This window comes from Myotis brandtii, unplaced genomic scaffold, assembly GCF_000412655.1.
Source record: "Myotis brandtii unplaced genomic scaffold, ASM41265v1 scaffold216, whole genome shotgun sequence".
NCBI classification, from domain to species: domain Eukaryota; kingdom Metazoa; phylum Chordata; class Mammalia; order Chiroptera; family Vespertilionidae; genus Myotis; species Myotis brandtii.
The window spans coordinates 951,509-975,749 of NW_005358092.1; the positions used below are offsets into that span (position 1 = coordinate 951,509).

The following is a 24,241-nucleotide window of genomic DNA, read 5'->3' on the forward strand; positions in this document are numbered from 1 at the left end:
TGTTTATATCCTTAGGTTTGGTTTTGTTTTGGTTTGTTTGTTTGTTTGTTTGTTTGTTGAGGACTCTCCTTGTGGTTCTGTTGATCTTCTTTTGTTCTTTGACTAATGTAGTAAATTTTATATATAGATTACAAATTGTAAGCCTTTCTTCTTTTATAACATAATCAATGATGCTACAAATTTCTCTCTCCAAGATATTCTTATTCCATGATTTTTGGATGCAAAGTATTTTTTAATAACTCACTCCTAAGTATTTTCTAATTTCCATTTGATTTCATCTTTGACTCTTGAATTATTTATAAGTATAGTTGTAAAATTTCCAAGAGCACAGATTTTTATAATGGTCTTTTTTATCACTGATCTGTTGGTTCAGTGCACTGTGTTCACAGAACATGAGTTGGAGAAAACTAAGTCTCTAAAATTTTGTTGTGACTTCCTTTACAAGTTTATGACTTGTACAGTCATTTTTGGAAAACACTTGAGAAGAATGTGATTGTAAAGAAACATATATATATATTTACTAGTGACGCATCATGCAAAATTGCACAAGACCCGGGACCCTGCCCCTCCTTCCCCCCGCCCCCTCGCTCCACACCATGGGATTACCCTGAGTCCCGGAGTCCCGCCCAGCGTTGCCAGCACGCTGCAGGATGGCCCCGAGTCCTGGAGTGCCGCCCCGATGCCCCACTTCCGGGCTGTGTAGAGCGGCCGCCAGGCCCTGCCCCTGCAGCACACACGTGGGGCTGCGGAAATCCCGGCAGAAGCCGCGTGAAGTGGCCACCAGGACCCCCGTGCCCCCGCAGGGTCGCAGGAACCTCAGCGGAAGCTGCGCAGAATGGCCTCCGGCCCTACCCCTGCTACCCCACCCCACTGTGCACGCCGCCATCTTGTGTCGGCATTATGGTGTGAGGGTCAATTTTCATATTACCTCTTTATTATATATTATATAGGATGTGCGGCACACATATGTATGTATAACTCTGTGTGTGTGTATGTGTGTGTGTGTGGTCTATAGCTGCTTTCTTATTACAATGGAGAACTGAGTAGTTGTGACCTAGAATGTATGACTTGCAAAGCCCAAAATATTTACTATCTGGTCCTTTACAGAAAAAAAATTGCCAGCTCTTTCCCTAGCTATATGTGCTTAGTGCCTTGTACTTTTCCTTTGTGTCAATTATCACACAAAAAAAAAATTATATAAGTCAAAGTGTAATGGCTATTTGCTCAGCTAAAATAGAAACCTGAGGTGGTAGAGAATATGCTGTCATTTATTGCTATGTCTACAATCCTAGCAATCTGCCTGGCCTAGTAAAACTACTCAAATACCTGTTAATCCTATGTAATAAAAGTGTAGTATGGAAATTGTCCCCTTGACCGGGAGTTCGTCCGAGAGTTTGACCAGGGGGCAGGGCCCACTGGGGGAAGGGAGGGAGTACCTGGCCAGCTGGCAGCCGCTAGGGACCCTACCAGTGCACAAATATAATATAAATTCAGAAATTAAACAGGAATTTTTCTATTTTCTTACTCTGAGCATTCTCTTTCATATGTTTTTACTTTAACATCACCTGTCAAGATGAAAACTCCCAATTTTAAAAGCCACATTTCTAAATCTGTGTTGCTTATCATGAGAATTACTCATCAAAATAGAAATTCAGTGGTCAAATAAGTTTGGTTAACAAAATATTCTATTATCATCCTCTTCGAGATTCACAAGCAAAGTGTTTAAAGACTGTATAAAACTTGCAGAAGAGAAACCTATTTATTTATAACTCTATCTTCCCAAAGTAGCCATAGATTCCATTTCTCTCACAATGATTATGAAATGTTAAAAACCCTTGTTTTAAAAGATGGCAGCCATAGCAGACAATAGAACTAGAACGGGGTGATTTTCCATTTGATTAGGCAGGCCAAGAGTCAAAAAGCAATCTGTAGTAGCCAGGTAGAAAATAGTTAACATCTATGGGCCATTGTTTTGTGTTACAACTATCCAATTCTGCCATGTAGCACTAAAATAGTCATTGGCAATGCATTAATGAATGTGCCTGGCTGTGTTTCAATAAAACTTTGTTTATACAAACAGGTGGTAAGCTGGATTTGGCCCGATGGCCAGAATTCGCTGACCCCTGCACTGAGGGACTGAAAATTATCTAGGTACTCTGCTGTCTGGTATGATAGCCACTGGCCACATTGTGGCTCTTTAAGTTACTTAAAATGGATAGTTCCTGCCCTGGCCAATGTTTCTCAGTGGTTAGAACTTCGGCTTGTGCATTGAAGGGATCGTTCCTAATCAAAGGTACGTACCTGGGTTGCAGGCCCCAGTTGGGGTGTGTGCGGGAGCCAACCAATCTAGACACATTGATGCTTCTCTCTCTGTCTCTCTCCCCCACCTCCCTCTCTTCAACTCTCTCTAAAAAAAAAAAAAATCAATGGAAAAAATATTCTCGGGTGAGGATTAACAACAAAAAAATGGTAGTTTCTCAATCATACTAGTTATGTTTCAAGTGATTAATAACTACTTATGGTTAATAATTATAATGAACGGCACAGGAAAACATTTTAATTTCTCACTCACCCCTTGTAGAAAATGTTTTCTCCTTTTTTATTATAGCAATCATTTTATTTTATGCTATTTTAAAATTTAAGTTCTAGGTAATAAAGGGAGAGAAACATCTGAACGAAATAACATTAAGGCCAAATGATATGCTCACTTAGACCCAAACATTTTCCAGCAGGCCTATAATTTAAACTTAAGTAGAAAAACTAGACTGTTATGCTGGTTGAAAAAGACTGTGGTAACAAATCAAGAACTTCCCTACTGAAAGCAGAGCAGAGAATTCAACTCTAAGAGATAATAGTCAAGTTCCTACTTACACAGTAAGCTTTGGTTTTTACTTGCCAATGAGTTATTCTTCTTCAACATGTTCTTAAATCAGCAAGTCCTGTCATCTTTACTTTGAAAATACTATACACCCAGAATTTCACCTGCTAACTAGGCTCTCTGCTCCTGACCTGGCCTCCCTCTAAGCAGCGAGATTCCCTTTTAAAAGGTAAATCAGATCATATCACTCTTCTGCTCAGATTCCACCAATGACTACCCATTTCAATCAGAAAAAAAGCCAAGTCATAACAATGACCTACTAGATGACAAGGTATTCTTTTCCTGACCCAGCGGAGATTCCCTGGAGTTCTGAAAATCAGCACTGGTCAAACTCTAGGAGAAGCAAATTATTATCAAAAAAACAATCCAAGTGGTGCAGACCTTTGAACTTGAAATTAGTATTTATCAAAGATGACTTGACAGGTATGATAAAAACTGATATACCAGACTTGTAAACAACTAACAATCTCTTTTCAGACACTAGACAATAGGCAACACAGGACTATGATTCTTTGAAAATGAGAAGTGAATGAGGTAAGCCATATGATAGCTGAGGCTGTCTGTTGGAGTTACATTTCAAATTATGATTCAAGGAAGAGAAACCCAAGCAGAGCATGTTATTATAACTGATGAGAGAAGACAGAAATTGAAGCTAGAGATGCTAGATGGTTGGAATTTGCAGAGCAGCATATTGAAGAAGAATCACACACAGAAAGAACTTGAATCTATAAGGGTCACTTTGTATCTTTGAACAAACACTAAGTTGTGCATTTATAGGATAAGACACCATGATGAAAGAACAAATCTCAGGCCTGTAAGATAAACATCCCAAGAGCTCATACAAAATCGGGAGATATTTAAGTTCCAACCAGTCACAGTGGAAAAATTACATGAATATACAGGGGCTTAGGTGGCAGTCCTAAAGAGTCTCATCTAGGTAATAAAGCTAAAGCAGTTCTAGAGTGAAGACTACTAGACCCACAAGTAACTTCCTGCCAAAACTCAATCCTCTTTAAAGGAAAATAACAGAATCCAGATACTTAACAACAAAACATTAACAATAATCAGCATACAATAAAAATGACTAGATACTAAAAAAATACACACAAAAAACACATAAAAATGTCACCTACACCCAAGAGAAATATTAGCAGATGAAAACAAACCCAGAAAGGATAGAGGAATGGAATTGTCAGAGATAAAATTTAAAAGATTTATCATAAATATATTGAAGTATCTGAAGGAAAACATGAATATAATAAAGAGAAATTGAAGAACAAAATGGTTCTTATATTATAGTTAGAAAAAATACCACAATTTGGACAGCTGCAAATCCTATATACTAAAAACTATAAAATGTTGATAAGAGAAATTAAAGACCTAAGTAAATAAGATGTACAGCATGTCCATGGATTAGAAATCTCAACACCATTAAAATATCAAATTGCCCCACATTTATCTATAGATTTAATGTAATCTCCCTAAATATTCCATAGGCTTTTGGAGAAATCAACAACCTGATTCTAAAATGTATATAGAAATGCAAAGGTCCTAGAACAACCAAAACAATATTAGAAAAAAAAAGTTGGAGGATTTCAACACTTGCTATATAGCTACTATAATTAAGACAATGTGTGATTGTGCATAAAGAAAGATATATACATGAATGGAATAAACTATAGGGTCTAGAAATACAGTCACATATATGTATAATCAATAAATTTATAACAAAAGTGCCAAGGTAATTCTATATGGAAATCATAGTGATTTTCACAAATGGTGCCAGAAAAATTAGATACTCATATGAGAAATAATCTGGACCTCATAACATGCACAAAATTGGATCATAGGCTTAAATTTATAAGCCAAAACTATAAAATCCTAGGAAAAAAAGAGAAATCTCAGAAAATCTTGGAGTAAGTGCATATTTCTTAGAGTACCAAAGTTCTAATCATTTAAAAAGAAAACTAGACCTCAACAAAATTAAAATTTTCTGCTCTTCAAAAGATACTAGTATTAGCTTTCTATTACTGTGTAACATATTACCACAAATTTATCAGCTTAGAAAAATGCCACTCCTAAGTATCTAAGAGAAATAAAAACATATGTCAACCCATAAACTGTACATAAAAGGCTCACAGAAGCTTTACTCATAATATCCTCAAGTTGGAAATCATTGAAATGTCCCTCAACAGGTGAATGAATAAATAAATTGTGGTACAACCATACAATGTAATACTACTCAGCAAGACGGAATGAACTAATGATACATGCAGCAACACAGATAACTATCAAAATAACTATGTTGAATGAAAGAAGTCAGACAAAAATAAATCTATTGTTTGGTTTCATTCACATGAAATTCTAAGACAAGCACACTTAATTCATCCTGATAGAAAGTAGATCTGTGGTTGCTTAGGGATGAAGAAGGTTGACTACCAAGGGAAACGACGGAACTGTGGGTGATAATGGAAATGCTCACATCATAAAATTCAATAAATGTTGTAGTCACAGACTCACCAGGTCTCTTCCCCTGAGAGCTAGAACAATGATTGAAAAAGAATGGACCCTTGAGAATGTGAAGTGGACCTTCCTTCTCTCTCTCTCTCTCTCTCTCTCTCTCTCAGGACAGCCCTACACCATATTGGAGAGCCTGCCATGACATGACCTTTAGTGCCAGGTCATGTTTTATTAGTAGGGTATGAAGCTGAACTAAAAGACTCCCCCCACCACCCATGCAATATTTAAAACTATACATATAACTTTTTCAGAGAGAGAGAAAGAGGAAATCTGCAGAATCTGCTCTTCACAGTCATACAGGGACCTAAGGTAGTGAAGCAGCTCTGCTATCCTCGATGTGGAGTTGCCTCAGTTCCATAACTTTCAATGTGGCTCCAGCTGTGCCATTTCCAGCCAGCATATGGGAAGAGCCGAGAAACCAGGACAAGAGACCTACTTTTCAATGGGTAATGCAGAAAGTTCCCACCTCGCTTCTACTCACATTCCACCAGTGAGGATTAAATCTCACGGCCACATCCAGCCACAGAGAAGCTGGGAAATGTTGTCTCTGCCACAGATGTTCTTAATAAATTTTACAAGATTTTGTTTTTATTCCTAAGAAGCCTTTCCACCCGTTATCACATACTTATTTCTTAAAACATTTTGTGTTAAAGAGCTAATATTTTGCTTAAAACAAATTTACCCTTACCAATGCATCTTTCTTTTGATGACTCAGCAAAAACAGTAGTGTGAGAGAGTGAGTGTGTGTGTGTGTGTGTGTGTGTGTGTACGTATTCCAGAAATTTTCAACCTTTTTCATCTCATGGCACATATAAACTAATTACTAAAATCCTGTGGCACACCAAAATACACATTATATTTTTTCTGATCTGACAAAAAAATAGGTATCATTTTTTAAAATTTCATTTTATTTATTTTATTTTTTTAATTTTGTTTTATTTCTTAAAATATTACAAAGAGTAGTACATATGTCTCCTTTTTATTTTCCCCCGTGACTTTCCCCGCCTTCCCTACCCCCCAGTGTCTTATGTCCATTGGTTATGCTTATATGCATGCATACAAGTCCTTTGGTTGATCTCTTACCGCCCTCCCCCAACCCTCCCCGGCATTCCTGCTGTAGTTTGACAGTCTGTTCAATGCTGCTCTGACTCTGTATCTATTCTTGTTCATCAGTTTATAATGGTCTTTATTATCCATAAATGAGTGAGATCATGTGGTATTTTTCTTTCATTGACTGGCTTATTTCACTTAGCATAATGCTCTCCAGTTCCATCCATGCTGTTGCAAATGGTAAGAATTCCTTCTCTTTTGCAGCAGCATAGTATTCCATTGTGTAGATGTACCACAGTTTTCTAATCCATTCATCTGTTGATGGGCACTTAGGCTGTTTCCAAATCTTAGCTATGGTAAATTGTGCTGCTATGAACATAGGGATGCATATATCCTTTCTGATTGATGTTTCTGGCTTCTTGGGATATATTCCTAGAAGTGGTATAATTTTGATTCATTGACACTGGACAGCTATTGTTGTATTGGTTGTTGTCTCTTTTATTATTATTATTATAATCTAAGGGAAAAGAGGTCAGTGCTCCTGAATAAATAGTCAGGTATTGCATGTTTTAAAAATTCTTGTGGCACACCAGTTGAAAATCGATGGCGTATTCCATAAGTTAACACATTAGAAACAGCTATACTTCTATCCAAATATGTAACAAATCTCCTATATTTCATAATTTGCTCAACCAATTGTTTCTTAGAAAATTCTAGCAAGGTTTTCTATAGATCTCTTATTCATATACATTTATATAAATTTTTGGTGTTACCATGTTATTGTCTTTATATTATTACAGCAGGAAAACAAATGCTCCCCAAATGGTTTGGCACTTTTTTTCTTTTACTAACAAATATCAAAAGACGTTTATTATTCAACAGCTAACAGTAGGTTTTGTGAAACTTAAACAGTAGCTGATTTGAATTTTTATGTTTTTTATAAATTGCTGATAAAATTGTTGATTTTTATTCTCATACTTAGGATTTTTAGTTTTTAAAATCTCACCAATTGTGAGATGGTTTCATATTACCACATCTTATATTTGAAGATACCATTTACAGCTAGGGAAGGATTCATGATTAATAACAACAGCCTGCGGGTAATTTTGAAATTTGTTTAACCTGTCAGATCTGATCATTGTTTTAACTCATCAAGTAGCAGAAGGAAAGCTTGAACTAGCACACAGGTCAAGCAATGCCATATTGTTGTAGCTTCTGCTTACACTATTGTTGTTATCTCAATTCCTTAAAAAATAAAAGTAAGAATCCTTTTAAGCCAGCATCTATGAGAGTCAGTTTAATCAAAATTAAATATAGTCCATAAATCCATTTAACCAGGACACCTAAATGTCAATGTTTTACAATGCGCTAAAAGCAAACAAAAGAGTGAGGGTCCCAGCATTAACCCTTCTTACATGTGGAACTCCATGCTTCCCTCCTCCTACCCACTCCTCTTAGAGCCATTTCTGGTCAGTATGCCAGAAATAAGGACTAGGTGTGTCAACAGCAATCCATATGTTATTATCAATAAAGCTGATTTCTTAGTACCTTTTTTTTTACCTAAAAAAAAAGAAAATCACATTTTCTTCTAACATTTAATCGCCTCAGTACCCTCCTGAGATGTACATCACCACATATTGCCCATCCTTATTTCAAAGACCATCCCTCACCTATATCCCAGAATGTGGACCTTACTGTGGCAACAGCTGAAAAACTCAAAGCAGAGGGATAAATTCGATTATTTATAAGCACCTGGAGTCCTAGCCTGGACATAGTTGTTGGTCAAGTGAAGGTGACACATGCCAGCTCTGGGTCTGAGTTAAGCCGCTCAATTCCCCTTACATGTATAGGAGACATGAAGTAAGGGAAGCAAGACCCAGTGCTTCTAATTATTGGGCCAATTCCTTTGTCTCAATTTTCCTTGCTTCATCATCAGAGCTCGGCAACATTAAAAACTCCACTGGGAGCTCTGCCAGAATTTACTACGTATCTGATTCATAGTCTAGCACTTTGCTTGTATTCCACACCTAGCAAATGAAATTCTAATGAGAATAGGAATGCCTTTAACCCAACTAAAGAACGAGAGGGAAGATGTAGGAAAGAGGAGGTGTAAGCGGGAGAGGAGGACTCTGGTCAAAAACATGGAGTGCCGCTTTGAGTTCAGAGCAAAACAGTACTTAGAAATTGCACCTCTGCTCAACAGATGCCTAGTACATTGAAGTCATTATACCAAAAGATGTTCGAAACTGGTCAAGAAAAAGACATTCTTAACAGGTTACAGGGAAGTCAGGCACACCCATAAAACCTTCTGTTTGGCTTCACTAATCACCCCTTAGCCAAGGTAAACCAAATGTCTCAATCTGTGCTGTAATTTTATACTGCTATGCAGACTTCAAGTCCATTTCTTGGATTCCAGAGAATGTCTAGTATAAAAGAAAGATATAGGCTCACTTCTGAGTCACTTCCAGAAAAAAAAAATAAGAGGTTTATTTTAAGACTGTGGATGCCTCAGAAGTGGAAATCACCAGGAAACAAGGGGGCTCCAGGTGCAGACACCCTGGGTGTGCACACACTCTATGTGGATTCATCCAAGGGGTCTGGGCATTTCTCTGCATAGCATGCCACCCTCCTGTCCGCCCATGTGCTGTCTGGCTTCCTCAGTTTTGACTCCCTCCTAATGTTAGCTTGTACTTGCCCATCATGGCAACTTGAGCCACTGCCTCATCGGCCTGACTTTTAAATCGCAGTTCTAATTGGTAACTGGAAAATTATCCTAAGTTTGTTCATTCACTCAGTCAAACATTTACTGAGTACCTAATTTGTGCAAAGCACTATCTTGAAGGTAGAAATGCCCAGCTTAAAAAGAAATCAGACTTTTGATCCATGGAACTTAAGTTCTAAGGAATTAGAGGGAGACAGACAACATAGAAAGTATTTCACAAGAACAAAAACACCCCAAACAATCTCATTTTAAAATGGGCAAAGGATTGACTATTTCTCCTAAGATTATATATAAATGCCCAATAAACACCTGAAAAGATGCTCAACATCACTAATTAGAGAAATGCAAATCAAAACCACCATGAGATATCACCTCATACCCATCAGAATGCTACCATTTAAAAAATTGAAAACGTTTTAATAAAAGAAAATAACAGTGTTTGTGATGATGTGGAGAAATTGAAACGTGTGTACTGTTAGTGGGAATGTAAAATGAACAACAGTTGTAGAAAATCGTGTGGTAGCTCCTCAAAGAGTTAAACACAAAATCACCATATGAACCAGCAATTCCACTTCTGGGTATAGTATAGCCAAAAGAAATGGAAGGATCTCAAAAAGATATTTGTCACCCATCTTCATAGCAACATTATTCATAATTGCCCAAAGGAAGAAGCAACCCAATTGTCCATCATCAAATAATTGGATAAACAAAATGCAATACATACATACAATAGACTATTATTAAGGCTTTTATTAAAAAAGCAAACTCTGATGCATGCTTCAACATGGATGAAGCTTGAGGACATTTTGCAAAGTGAAATAAGCCAGACACAAAAAGACAAATACTCTATGATTTCACTGATATGAGGTACTTAGAATAGTCAGATTCTTAGAGACAGAAAGTACAACGATGGTTACCAGGGACTGAGGGGTAGGAATTGGGGAGTTATTATTTAAGGGATACAGAGTTTCAGTTTTGCAAGATAAGAAGAGTTCTGTAGATTGATGGTGGTGATGGTGTACAAGATGAACATATTTAAACAGTACAGTTAAAAATGGTTACGAGGTAAATCTGGTTACCTTATAATCTCATATTAAATAATAATATACATATTATTATAATATATTTTATCTATAGTAAATATGTATTAATAATATGTATCATTTCCAAAGGTGAAAAGTTCTATGGAGAAAATAAAGGCAAGTGGGATAGGGAGTGCTGGAGAGAAGGGAACTCTGAGGGAGAGGAAAGGTTCCTAACCAGCCCAGAGCCCGTGGGAATTAGAGTCCAGGACCTGAGGGGTGACCTGAGAGTCCTGGGCTTCTTGCTGGCAGAGACACAAAAGGATAAGAGGCACATTGAGATAAATCCTGGAGCTCTCGAGCCAGAGGGGTGCTACGGTGGCAATGGTGCCTTGGAAGCACACAGACTCTCCCCCATCCTGACTTTGGAGTCCTGAACCGGTAGACAATGCCTTGGCCTTCACAGTAGGATCCATAGTCTCACCAATTTGTAAGTACAGAAATCTCTGTATTATATCCCTCCACTTAAAATGGTAACTAATCCTGTCATCTGCTCCCAGCGTTGCCATTTAAATATTCTGACTGGGATTGTGGCCGTGGGTACCTGCCAGTAACATGCCCTTGTTAAAAGTCCTAACAAATAAATCTCATTTTTTAGCTCATATCTTCATATCAAACCACTTCCCAGATCACTGGTTACCCTCAAATCAGCTCCTACCCCTGGTCTCGGCAGTGGCTTTAGGCCATGATGGGGTGGGCACAGTGTAAAACGCTCAGAGAACCGTGCCATCCATTACTGTATGAGATGGTGGCACTGGATGTCAGGGCATTAAGTGCATATGCATCCTATTACTATATAAATTTAAACAACTCCTGACACTTGAATATTATCTTTATTTTCACATTTCTTTATCAGAAAGAAAATTCCACAAGTCTCCTTAGTAACCAACACTGGAGGTAACCATCACACTTAACATCCTATATAATAAAAGGCTAATATGCAAATAGACCTAACAGCGGACAACCAGAACAACCAAACAACCGAACAACCAGTCGCTATGATGTGCGCTGACCACCAGGGGGCATGCACAGAACATGGCGGGTGTCGGCCCTGGCGGGATGGTGGAGCAGGTGAACAGGGGTGCCAGACCAAATCGGGGCGCTGGTCGCTGTCATCAGGGCAAGCCCCTGGTGGTTACTAAAAATTCTTTGCCTCCTGCATGCCGCAGTCCTGCCCATCGCTTGCACCTGCTGCCAGCACCGGCCCCACTCGCACCCACTGCCAGTACCTGGTGCCAGCCCCAATCGCTCGGTGCTGTCAGCAAGTGTGAGCAGGGCTGGCGCCATCAGCGTGTGGGAGCAGTGGTGGCAGGAGCAGGCTGCAGGCAGACAGGCGACTGGGGGTCGTGGTGGGAGGGGCCAGGCGGGGAAGCGGAGGATGGGCCGAGACCCACCCCTGTGCCTACCACAGCCTCACAGCCCACAGTTCCTTTTAAGGTGCACAAATTTGTGCACTGGGCCCCTAGTAAATAATAACAGGAAGTTAAACCAGATTAAAACTACCCCATTTTAAATGAACAATTCTAAGTGACTAAGATATTAAGTATTATCAAGTAGCAATGTTCTAAGCTTACTATTTTGATGTTTAAAGATATGACTTTATAACATTCATTCATAAAAACAGAAACACAGTTTTACAACAGTTTAGTAAAAAAATAAACCTAGATAACCAGTCATAGTAGAAACAAAGAGTTTAATACAGCTACATCAAATGCAACCTTTGCAAAACTACTTACATCCAAAGAATCCTCCTTCAGTAGGATGAGGGCCATATTCTGTGATACCAACCGGCAGGAATATCCTAAGTAAAAGAAAAGACAACACATGTGAATTTATCATTCCTTCCTTGAACTAAACGTTTTTCAATGGTTGTTTGAATTCAGGCTCCCTTCGTATATCTTTCTTATTACCACTTTAAAGCTATCGGTTCATACAGAAGAACTGGGCAAAAGTAAGGGGTAGAAAAGTAAGTTTAAATTGATTTTGATTCTTGCAGGCAGTTTGAACAGAACTGGTTGGGAAGGTCTTCATAACTAATGGCTAAAATAAATACTTGTCAATTTTCTGCAGATTTGTCTTTATCCTTATCCTTGTATAACATTAGGATAAGCCTTGGGCTTTCTAAAATAATAGCAAACACTTTAGGGCAGTGGTTCTCAACCTTCTGGCCCTTTAAATACAGTTCCTCATGTTGTGACCCAACCATAAAATTATTTTCGTTGCTACTTCATAATTGTAATGTTGCTACTGTTATGAATCGTAATATAAATATCTGATATGCAGGATGGTCTTAGGCGATCCCTGTGAAAGGGTTGTTCGACCGCCAAAGGGGTCACGACCCACAGGATGAGAACCGCTGCTTTAGGGAGACAAATAAAATCTTACGGTGCCCCTATATCAACATGAACTTGCCTATCATCATATCGAGATCCCTCATCTGCTTTTAAAAAAGCAAGTAATTCTCACAACATATTTCAAAGATATACTGTTCTACATTGAGAGAGTCACTTTTCCTATCAAACAGGCACTTTTCCTATCAAAGCAATCTCCATTTCAAGAATTAAACCTGGATTTTAAAAAGAAGTTTGTTTTGGAACAAAAGTCTTTCAATATTAATTCTTTTCAACAATTTCTATCACCTTTTTATATAAAGTTATCTGTATAAATGATGCAAGAGAGTCTTTTCCACTTTCCCCCAGAAGGTGCACATATTTCCTATGAGGCTCTTTCCTCCTCAGGCTTTGCAGTCCTCTCCGGACAGCTGGAGACACTCTGCCACACCACACACTCAGAGCCTCTCCAGACTCCTCCCCTTCAAATCCACACACTCTGGGAGCAGGCAGCTCCAGCAAACCCCAGGATCAGAACCCTAGCCCTTCTTTCCAATCACCCTCCATCCTCTCAGTGCCCCCTGATAGAGAGCTGGCATCGACATGTGATTTTCACCAATCCTCATCTCATTTTATCTCATTGAGAAAGGACAAGAAAAGATGCCTTCCACTTAGAAAACTGGCCCTCGCAACCACTTGTTTCTCAGTACCTTAAGCTAACAGAGCAATGATTTACAGAAAATGAAACAAATCATCAGCACATAGAATTTCAACCTTGCAGCAAGTACATATGTGATAATCTCAAGAAAGGGCCTTGCCCAGCTGGTGTGGCTCAGTGGTTGAGCATCGATGTATGAACCAGGAGGTTACAGTTTGATTCCAGATCAGGGCACATGGCCAGGTTGTGGGCTTGATCCCCAATAGGGGGCATGCAAGAGACAGCCAATCAATGATCCTCATCATTGATATTTATCTCTCTCTCCCTTCCTCTCTGAAATCAATAAAAATATATTCAAAAGGAGGAGGAGGAGAGGAGAAGGAGAAGGAGAAGGAGAAGGAGAAGGAGAAGGAGAAGGAGAAGGAGAAGGAGAAGGAGAAGGAGAAGGAGAAGGAGAAGGAGAAGGAGAAGGAGAAGGAGAAGGAGAAGGAGAAGGAGAAGGAGAAGGAGAAGGAGAAGGAGAAGGAGAAGGAGAAGGAGAAGGAGAAGGAGAAGGAGAAGGAGAAGGAGAAGGAGAAGGAGAAGGAGAAGGAGAAGGAGAAGGAGAAGGAGAAGGAGAAGGAGAAGGAGAAGGAGAAGGAGAAGGAGAAGGAGAAGGAGAAGGAGAAGGAGAAGGAGAAGGAGAAGGAGAAGGAGAAGGAGAAGGAGAAGGAGAAGGAGAAGGAGAAGGAGAAGGAGAAGGAGAAGGAGAAGGAGAAGGAGAAGGAGAAGGAGAAGGAGAAGGAGAAGGAGAAGGAGAAGGAGAAGGAGAAGGAGAAGGAGAAGGAGAAGGAGAAGGAGAAGGAGAAGGAGAAGGAGAAGGAGAAGGAGAAGGAGAAGGAGAAGGAGAAGGAGAAGGAGAAGGAGAAGGAGAAGGAGAAGGAGAAGGAGAAGGAGAAGCCTTAAGCAATGCTGGTCCTAAAGCAAAGAGAAGCCAGGACTCTCCTTTGCACAACAGCTGAAATACCCTCCCCACAGGTGCTACATTTAACTAGAAAAGGAGACAGGCATTGAATAATGGACATGTCACAGCACCACTGCATGTTTGTGCTCAATTCTCTTCAGCAGGTCTTTTTTCATCTTGAGGAAACCCTGCTAAAAGGCACACAATTTAATTCAAGACAGGCAAGAATTAAGAACAAGGAAATCATTGGTTTGTTTGTTTGTTTGTTTGTTTGTTTGTTTTGGAGGTAGACAAATATTTTTGTTTGTTTATTTGGGAATATATGAAGTACATATATCCTTCACTGTCATTTGAGAGGGATATTTTATAAATCACCACAGACACAAATGTTAAAGCACAAAATTATGCCTTTTAACCCAACTGCTATTTTTTTAAAGCAATGCCATAAAAATATAGCTCAAGCTGTTAACAATAGTTATCTCAAGGAAATGAGGTTATTTCGCTTATTAAAACCACGTATCATTTTAAAAATTGAAACTAACTGAATAATTTAAAATCATCATAGCACATGGGCTAATATCTGCTAAACCTCTAGAACAAAACAAACAAAAAAGGAAGAAAACATGAAACAATTTTCTATGCATTTTCAAACTCGTTCATGTCTATATTTTAACAATAGTGATGAGTAAAACTGAGAACTTCCCAGCATGCCAGTAAAATTTCTGCATAGTAGGGCTAAAATAATTGAACTCTTTGTTTCCTGTTAAAATTTTACAAATTTATTTATCCTTCCCATAAAGTCTTAGATTAGGTCCAGAAGGGAGATCTATATTTTATTTTCATTCACAAAAGGGGATATTGCAACCTTAATCACTTCCCTCTATGTTAGGCTTACTCCTTCTTTATCCCCAGAGACTTCCAGCAACTTAATGCAATATGGACTGTTGCAAGTTTAGTATAACTGATGCAAAAGGATTTGCTGGTAGTTCTTTATTTAAGCAACAGCTGCAGAAGTGAGCTGTAATTTTTAAGCCCTAGCTTGCTGCTTTACTCTATATTTTTCAATTTAAGAGAAATGCCACTTGACAACTGAAGCTGCACAAAGACATTATGGGAAAACTTGAAGTATTTTTTTAACCCATTGCAAGGAGAGGGCAATAAATAAAACCACTGACACTTTCATGAATTTTAATATAGAAAGCTAAAGGTTTCAGAGAAGAAACAGGTTGTTGGTGGTGGTTTTTAAATTTGGAAAATGAAGTGAGATTTTGCTTAGAGAATTATCACACAGCACACTTGCTCTAGATAGACCATGGAAGTTTAACACAGTTAATTGTGACTTAGCTAATGTGGCAAATCAAATTATGTCAATTCAGGTTTGGAGTGCTTGATTTCTAATGTTTTTGGATAAAATGAGATCAACTCTTGGAGAAGAGCCAGGTATAAAATGTCAATCCACACTTGTAAATTGAGATCTAGTTCTTTAATCTCACAGTCTAACAAGACGACCATAAAATGACTGAGACAGAACCTCTGGGATTTCACTTTTTACTACATCTGAAACGAATGCACACTACAAAGGTCTTAGTCTTTCAACTACCTGAGTACAATCAACATTCAGAGAAATCAAAATAGTACAGTCTATGGTACTTAGAGGACTTTATTTTAAGACAATAAAATAACAATTCACACTAGAAAATATTACCAAACCAAATTTCTCAGTTTTTGCACCAGTATCTCTTTTTTTATGAGGCAAGCTCATATTATTAAAGACTAGAGGCCCAGTGCATGAAAATTCATGCACTGGTGGGGGTTCCCTCAGCCCAGCCTTACCCCCTCTCACAGTCTGGGAGCCCTCAGGGGATGTCCTACGGATGGCTTAGGCCTGCTCCCCATGGGGAGCGGGTCTAAGCCACAGTCTGGCCTCCCTCTGCAGGATGCAACCTGGAGGATTAGGGGAAGGCGCCGCCTCCATCACCACGCCGCTGCTGCCAAAGCTGGTCGCAGGGGCTGCTGACCCTTGGCCCTCACTTCTTAGCACTGGCCCTGCCCCCTGCCCACTTGTGTGTGGGGGGGCCGATCTGGGGCCAGGCCGGCTGGGGGAGGGGCTGTGGGAGGTTGAGGAACCACGGTCGAACCCTGCCCAGCCTCTGCGAAGGCTCCAGGACCTCGGGCCGCCCTGCCTCTCCCAGCGCTGGCTCTGCCTCTGTGGAAGGAGGGGCTGTGCGGCGCGGGTGGGACGGGGCCCAGGCCCTCGGCACCGCTGCATCTCCTGCGCCACTGGCCCCTGGCCCTTGCAGCCACTGCAGCTTTGTCCGGAAGGACATCTGGAAGACATCTGGTCTAATTAGCATATTACCCTTTTATTAGTATAGATATCCAAATCCACTTTTTTGGTTACAGTTTTGGAAAGGTTAGGAACAATTTATCCTTCCTGATCATACATCCTAAGATCAGATTAATCAAGCTAGGCACTTTTGGGATTCAACATGATTCCAAACCCTCACCAAGTATGTTGCTGCCTCTAAATATTTTCACAGAGAAAGCGGTCAATCATTATTTGAGTGTGAGTGTATGGAGCATATTGTCAGACATCAGGAATGGATGATAAAACTTTACTATTCCAGATGGGGCCACAAAGGCTCGGTACGGTGTTCTTAAGTCATCTGTAGAATGAAGAAGCCAAGGATTTGCCCGTAGAACCACACCTGGGCACCTTTCCCTCCAGACCCTTCAGACCCTTCCCAGGGATGTTCCATCACATGTAAGCACACACTCAGCCTTGCCTTGTAGTCTTCTCCCTGAACTGGCCTATCGTGACCCATTCTGTGCTCAGTCTTTTTTTTTTTTTTCCTCTTCAACAAACTCTTAAAGGCTCAAGTTTTAATCACATATTTTTCCTCCTGGGAAGTGAATATCAAGTGTGGTGATCATGTGCTCAGATTTTCAGCACTCTCATATCTCTGTGACCTAGACTAAGTTGTTTGATAATTCTGCCTCAGTTCTATCTTTGAAAAGGGGATAATGCCGATCTCAAAGGGAATTAAATATGAAACTTATGTAAAGAACTTATGTAGCACAGTATTTGGCATATTATAGCTAACATTTACTATTATTAACACCAGTCATGCTTAATACCTACATTGTATAATTACTACTTTCTCATCTATGTCCCTCTTTAATTTGTCTCACAGTTAACTCACCCCTTAGTAGAGAATGTAAGTTCCCCAGGCTGAGAGAGTAGAACATCAGGCAACAATGCCAGCTGCAGGTAATCAAAGAAATAACACATCTGACGTTCCTGGGGAAAACAACACTAAGATTGCGAATGCCACAAACAATGCCCAACTTCCCCTAAGAAGGGGATTTGTCTTCCTTTTAATGGGCGATGCAATCTATGGGCAATAAAGAATGGGCAAGCACCATATTTAATCACATTTTAAAAAAATTAAACTTCTAAGACTATAAGAAGTGGTATAAAAGTATCAAATGATGAGGAGCAAAATGCAGAGGGCAATTCCAACTCAGACATGGATGAGAATGAAAGCTATTTCCAATTTTCTGACTATAAAATGAAATACACACTAGGATTTTGTTCTCACTCATCCCACATGCACTAGAAACAAATTAAAGATTCTGAAAACTTCACATCTATTGCCTAACATTTTAATAGATGTTTTATCCATTGGTAATAAGGAAATGACGACTACACAATTCACAAAGGCTACATTTGAGATTTCACTTTAGACTAGCTGATGCCAAACTTTTAAGCTAAAATAGAAAATTGCACTCCTTGAAACACAGCTAGTTAGCATAAATGCAAGCACGGCACAGCAGGGGTCTGGCATTGTGCCAGTTCTAAACTACCTACAACCTACAGGCAAGATGACTGTCTATCTACATAATGTTCACTGGCTCATAGGAGACACAAATATCCTGGAACTTAATTTGACTAAGTATATTTATTTTCCAGGCATGAACTAAAATAAATTATCAAACTATGATTAATAGGTAGATCAAATACTAAAAAGAGCCAAGAACCCAAACATACCATATGTCATCCTATATAATAAAAGCATAATATGCAAATCAACCAAACGGCCGAACAGTGGAATGACCATCTGGATGATCATCCGGAACCACGCTATGACACCCACTGGCTCCAAGCCAGCCTAGATGGGTGAGATGCAATTGGTTGGGGGCCCAGCCATCGCCCCATGATCACCCCGCAGAGGGAGGCCCAGCCCACCGGCCAGCGGGGCGATCAATCGGGGGGCTCCACGATCGCCCCAAAGAGGGAGGCCCTGGCCACTGACCAGCAGGCTGAGGCAGGTGGGCAGGGCCTCCCTCTGGGAGGGAAGCCCGGGTCCCAGGTGCCAGAGGGAAGCCAGTGTCGGTAGCCAGGGGACGGAAGGTCTACTCTTATACGAATTTCGTGCATTGGGCCTCTAGTCTCTAAATATGAACTCTGACTATATGTACCACTAAGGACATGTTGCCTTAAAATTTCAAGAGTTGACAATCATAAGACATCCAATTTCAGAGATGTTAAAATATAAAAACAATGTGCATCTTCAAATGAATAAAATATACTACCATTCTCCTCCTGTCTGCTAACTCAAATTTCAGGGAACAGATTTTGCAAAACCTTATGAATCTGTTTAAAATGAGCCCTGCATCAGAAGTCAAGAGCCCTGAGACCCAGTTTTTGCTTGGTCATTAAGTAGAGTGTAATCTCTATAAACTCTGAATTTCCCCCTTGAGCTTAAGACTGTTCATGTGTAAAGACTGAAAATGATGTCCAGAAAGCATGCCCAGCACAGAGCCTGACACTCAGCAGACACTATTCATTTGTTCTCTTTTCCTGACTTCATCTAGAAGTATGACTACTAGACACTTGATCTTCCTCCCAAATATCTTCTGGGTACCCTAGATGCACCTAGAATGCACAAAAATGTACAGAATATCCAGTCAGTATAATAAGAGACAGATCAATAATGGTTCATGTTACTGAGGGTTAGGGTTAAGGTTAGGGTTACGGTTTGGGTTGGGTTAGAACACAGGCTTTACAACCCAGACTATCTGGAGCATGACCTTGTCCTACATGTAGCTGTTGTCTGTGATCTGACACAAGAGAGTCTAATAAAATGGCTGGATGTCTACACATTCTGTAACATGTGCAGGCTCAACAGATATCCTAAGTCAGAAAATGACATTTAATCCCTCAATATCGCCCAGGGTTACTAACTTGAGTTCTGAATACAAAGTGAAAAAATAATTCAGACATAGCTTTTCCAAAGTACATCAGTGCCTGAGCTGTTACAAGCCTACTTTGTGACACCCAAGAGATGTTTGAATTCAACTAACACACTAGCACAAATGTAAGTAGAGACAAGCTCCAGGAGAAATATAAGACTTTGGCAAAGTCATCAGCTTATAAGTAAGAGGCATAGTGGTCTTGAAACTTAGCTATAAAAGATCAATTTTAAAGTATCTTATGGATGTGAGTGTTCTGGAACCCAAGCTACAAATGTTGTTATACATTCTTTAAAAAAACACACACAAAATCATACAATTGTTATTTGTAAAAACTGGACAGGTATCGATGATCTCATAAGGCTCAGAGAAGCCTCACTGTGTGCAAGTAAAGTCTTCCTCGGAATAAGAAGCCATTTGTGTTTCTGGGTTGATTTGCAGCCCTTTGCTTTTATTTGTATTTATTCCAAACTTGGCTAGACTCTGATGAGCTGCAATAAACAAAAGGAGCAAGCAGGAAGAGGGACATGTGTGCTCCCAAGGGCAGGGTGATCTGGCTGTGGAAATTAAGTCTGGGTCTAGGGACACAGAAAAGCTGTTAGTCCAACAGAAACACTCAAGATCTAGAAAATTTAAAAAGCTTATCACTACAGTTCTATTTTAACTTGTGGGAGTTACCCACTTCTTTCATATTGCTCTAGAGGAGCAGAAAACATACCCCTAAGTTTTTTTAAATATATTTTTATTGATTTCAGAGATAAGGGAGAGAGATAGAAACATCAATGATGAGAGAGAATCACCGATCAGCTGCCTCCTGCACGCCCCCCACTGGGGATCAAGCCTGCAACCCAGGCATGTGCCCTTGATGGGAATCAAACCCAGGACCCTCCAGTATGCAGGCCAACACTGTATCCACTGAGCCAAACCAGCGAGGGCATACCCCTAAATTTGAACTAAGAATTTCCAGGCAGCAGTCAACTTTATGTACTCTATATGAACAACAGGAGCCATAGTTCAATAGCAGGTGCTTTAGGCCAAGTTTATATGGGAAATTATACCTGAAGGGCCAATGTATATACATATAGAGAGAGACATTATACCAAAAGCCAATGTATTATCCTTCATTTATAAAAATGTTATAATATCACCAAAAGGTTATAAGAAATAGGTTTTTATTTTTTAGTAGTAGTGATAGGCCTTCACAGAAATTTCATCATACTATTCTCCATTTGCATTTGAGAGACATCTATCACAGATCAATGGACAGTCTATAACCAATGCTTCAGAGGCTGCTCTGAATCACATATTACTCTTCTGTGACTTTACTTTCAGTTGGTTGGGAGTTCAAATTGCATTTGATTAGCTATACCCTTGAGAAGAAATTATTAAATGTTTTTTGTCTATTAAAAAAAAGAGATGAGATTTGGCTGGGTGGCTCAGTTGGTTGGAGTGTGTCCCATGCACCGAAGGGTTGATAGTTTGATTCCCAGGTGAGGCACACGATCTCTCTCTTTTCCTCTCTCTCTTAAATCAATAAAAAAAATTTTTTAAAGAGATGAAATTCATTCAATATGGTAGGTATTGTCTACAATTGAGGTTATCTAAGAGATGGAGCTGATTCAAAAAAGAAGGTTTAGGAAAAGGGGCACCAGGAAGACTACTCCAAACAGGACAACAATTCAGATGTTCTAGTATGTTTCTTTCTAAAATGATCTGTGACAAAGAATCTATTTCCATAAATACATTATCAGTTATGTAGTCCTCATGTTTTTATTTTATCACATATATACCACAGCTTGTTACACCATAATGGTGACAGAAATACCAGATAATTTAAAAGTAATTCAAATAATCAAAACTAGATTTTTTTAAATTAGTAGTTTCAATTCCTTTTCAGACTTAACATGTACCTCTTTAACACTGATAGAGTTATTTGTTCTTAAATTTCTTTTCTTCAATTTTCATTTCTGTATAACTTAGCAACCAAAGAGATTGCCAACTCAGATGGGGAAAAGAAAAATACAAGACTCTTAGAAAAATCTATTAATTGATAATATCATTAAAATGGTTATCTAAGCCTAATATGCAAATTGTCCTCTCAACTGGGAGTTCGACTGTTTGCTATGACGTGCACTGATCACCAGGGGGCGGCATGGAACATGGTAGGCGTTGGTGACACGGCACTGGCAGCAGTGGAGGTGCTGCAGACCCTGATGGGCTCCGACAAGAGCTGGACAGAGGCAGGATGGTGGAGCAGGTGAGTGGGCAGCACCAGGCCAAGGCAGGTGCAAGCCACTGGTCACCAGGCAGGAGCCAATCACTCCGCCGCCACCAGGCTCCCAGGCACTGAGGGAGCCGGGCAGGGACCTGATGCTCCACGATCTGATTGCAGGGCAACCAGTGGTGCGATCGGGCCCCCATAAGGTGGTGACCAGCGGCAGCAGTAGGGGTTGGGGCTGCCACCCTGTTCCCTCAGCACCTGGAAGCCAGGCAGTGGCAGGGCGATCAGGCCCTGCAGGTGGCGACCAATGGCAGCGGTGGGAGGCAGGTGGCCAGGGGAAGGGAGGGAGTACCCAGCGGCAGCCGGCAGCCGCTAGGGACCCTATCAGTGCATGAATTTCGTGCACTGGGCCTCTAGTGTATATATATAAAAGCCTAAGCAACTGTCCGACCGGTCGACCATTTGCCCGGTAGCTATGACACACAACGACCACCAGGGGGAAGACACTCCGACCAGTAGAGGAGGGGGCCTGATTCCTCATGGAATCGGGCATGGGTTAGGTTGCTGCTAGGGCACTGTTCACCCCAAATCTGGTTCACCCGCACCCCAGACCCAGAGAGGAGGGAGGAGGGAGCCCGATTCCTCGTGGAATCTGCTGTGGGTTAGGTTGCTGCTGGGACACTGTTGGCCCCGAATCTACTTCACCCACACCCTGGACCCAGAGAGGTCCCTCGACCTGGCCTGCAGGGATCGGGCCAAAACCAGCTCTCCTACATCCCCCAAGGAATCCCGGATTGCGAGAGGGTGCAGACCAGGCCAAGGGACCCCACTGGTGCATGGCCTCTAGTAATTATATAAAATAACTGCATATGTAAACTTAGTGAAAACATACTCTTAGTATCTTAGACTATACCTCTGTGAAGAAGGCAATAATAAAATCAAAGTTGTTAACTCTTAAATTCTATATCCCAGGTAACTGAGTTTAATACTTTTCAGGAAGATGCAATATTTATAATGTTTATAATGGGTAGATAATGCTCAAAAGACCATCTTCATTTGATTTCAGTAAAATTTTCTTGTCTTAGAATGACGAGTTCTATGAAATATAATCTTCAATGCATTTGAGGAACCCCTAGTTGCTTCTACAAGACACTTTAAAAACAACACAAAAACCAGCATCAGGGAATTCTTTTAAATTAATTACCTATATTGATTGCAGTTTCTTGTTTGTCTCCTGTCAGCACCCATATTTTAATTCCTGCCTTCAGCAGATTTGCTATGGTTTCTGGAACACCTGCTTGAAGGCGATCTTCTATGGCTGTGGCTCCAAGTAACAGTAAATTCTAGATTGAAAAATATCTTCAATTAAAGATTGGTACATACTTAAGAGCAGCATTTATGGCAAAACTCTGACAAAAGAAAGGCAGTCAAAATGTTGTGAGACAATGATCATGTTTCCTCTACATTAAATCTTTGTTTGCAGATAGTTAATATCTAGATGTGTGGAATTTCCAAGCTATTGCCAATGTCCAAACCTCTCCATACACATAGGCATCCAGTAGTCATTTATTTCTTTGTACACCGGCATTTTAGAACAGAAGTCACCTAGCAGAACAGGTGGGCAAGTTATCCTGAGGATATTAATAGTATATGAGCCCTCCCTTATAACTCTGAAAATGACTCAAGTATTATATATATATATATATATAAAAGCCTAAGCAACCGTTACGACCGAACAACTAGAATAACCGGAATGACCAGTCGACCAGTCCCTATGACGCACACTGACCACCAGGGGGCAGATGCTCAATGTAGGAGCTGCCCTCTGGTGGTCAGTGCACTCCCACAGCCAACCTCCTGTGGCCGGCCAACCGCCCGCGGTCTCTCTCCCCAGCTGGCCAACCACCTGCGGTCTGTCCCCCGTCCCTTCCCCAGCCGGCAAGCCCCAATGGGTGGTGGTGCAGCAGTGACAGAAGGAGGAGGAGGGGAGGCAGGGAACCACTTGGTGGTGGGGTGCCAACGGCAGCTGCGGTGTCCGGTGTCTGTTCCTTCCACGCCCGGTGACCATAGCCTCCTCTCCCAACCCTGCCGGGGCCTTCGGGGCTGAGACAGGGAACCGAGGGTGGATGGCGGCAGACACAGCCCCTTTCCCAGGGAGGCCTAGGGCCGGCTCCCTCCTCGGGGCCGGCAGCCAACCTCCCTGACCCTCCCCTCAGGCTGGCAGGCCCCAATCGGCCCACTGCCTGCCCTCCGCGGTGGCGGCACAGTGGTGAGGGAAGGAGTTGGGGGAAGGCAGGGAACCATGTTGGCATCTGGCATCCGTTCCTTCTGCGCCCAGCCTGGCGACCATCGGCCAGGCCTAGGGATCCCACCTATGCGCAAATTCATGCACCAGGCCTCTAGTGTTAGAGTTAAAACATGAAAAGAATGAATTCATTGATAAGAAACTGATTCAACTGATGAGAAAAGCCAACTATTTCTCGAGCATCCACCATATATGCCTGGCATTGCAGGTGCAGGCCATCTACTTAATTACTTTTTTCTGACTTCAAAAGTAAAGCAGGGAAATGGAATTCAGTTT

General features: G+C 40.7%; 1 protein-coding gene across 4 annotated transcripts in view; it reads right to left on the bottom strand.

Moving 5' to 3' along the window:
- ATP8A2 (ATPase, aminophospholipid transporter, class I, type 8A, member 2) overlaps positions 1-24,241 on the bottom strand; it is a 651,371-nt gene that overhangs the window by 405,734 nt on the left and 221,396 nt on the right. For all 4 annotated transcript variants that reach the window (XM_014539417.1, XM_014539416.1, XM_014539418.1 and 1 more), the window contains 2 exons: positions 22,865-23,003; positions 11,989-12,053 (listed from right to left, as the gene is read on the bottom strand). In XM_014539417.1, the coding sequence (XP_014394903.1) occupies positions 11,989-12,053; positions 22,865-23,003 (204 nt within the window). The remainder of the gene's footprint in view (positions 1-11,988; positions 12,054-22,864; positions 23,004-24,241) is intronic.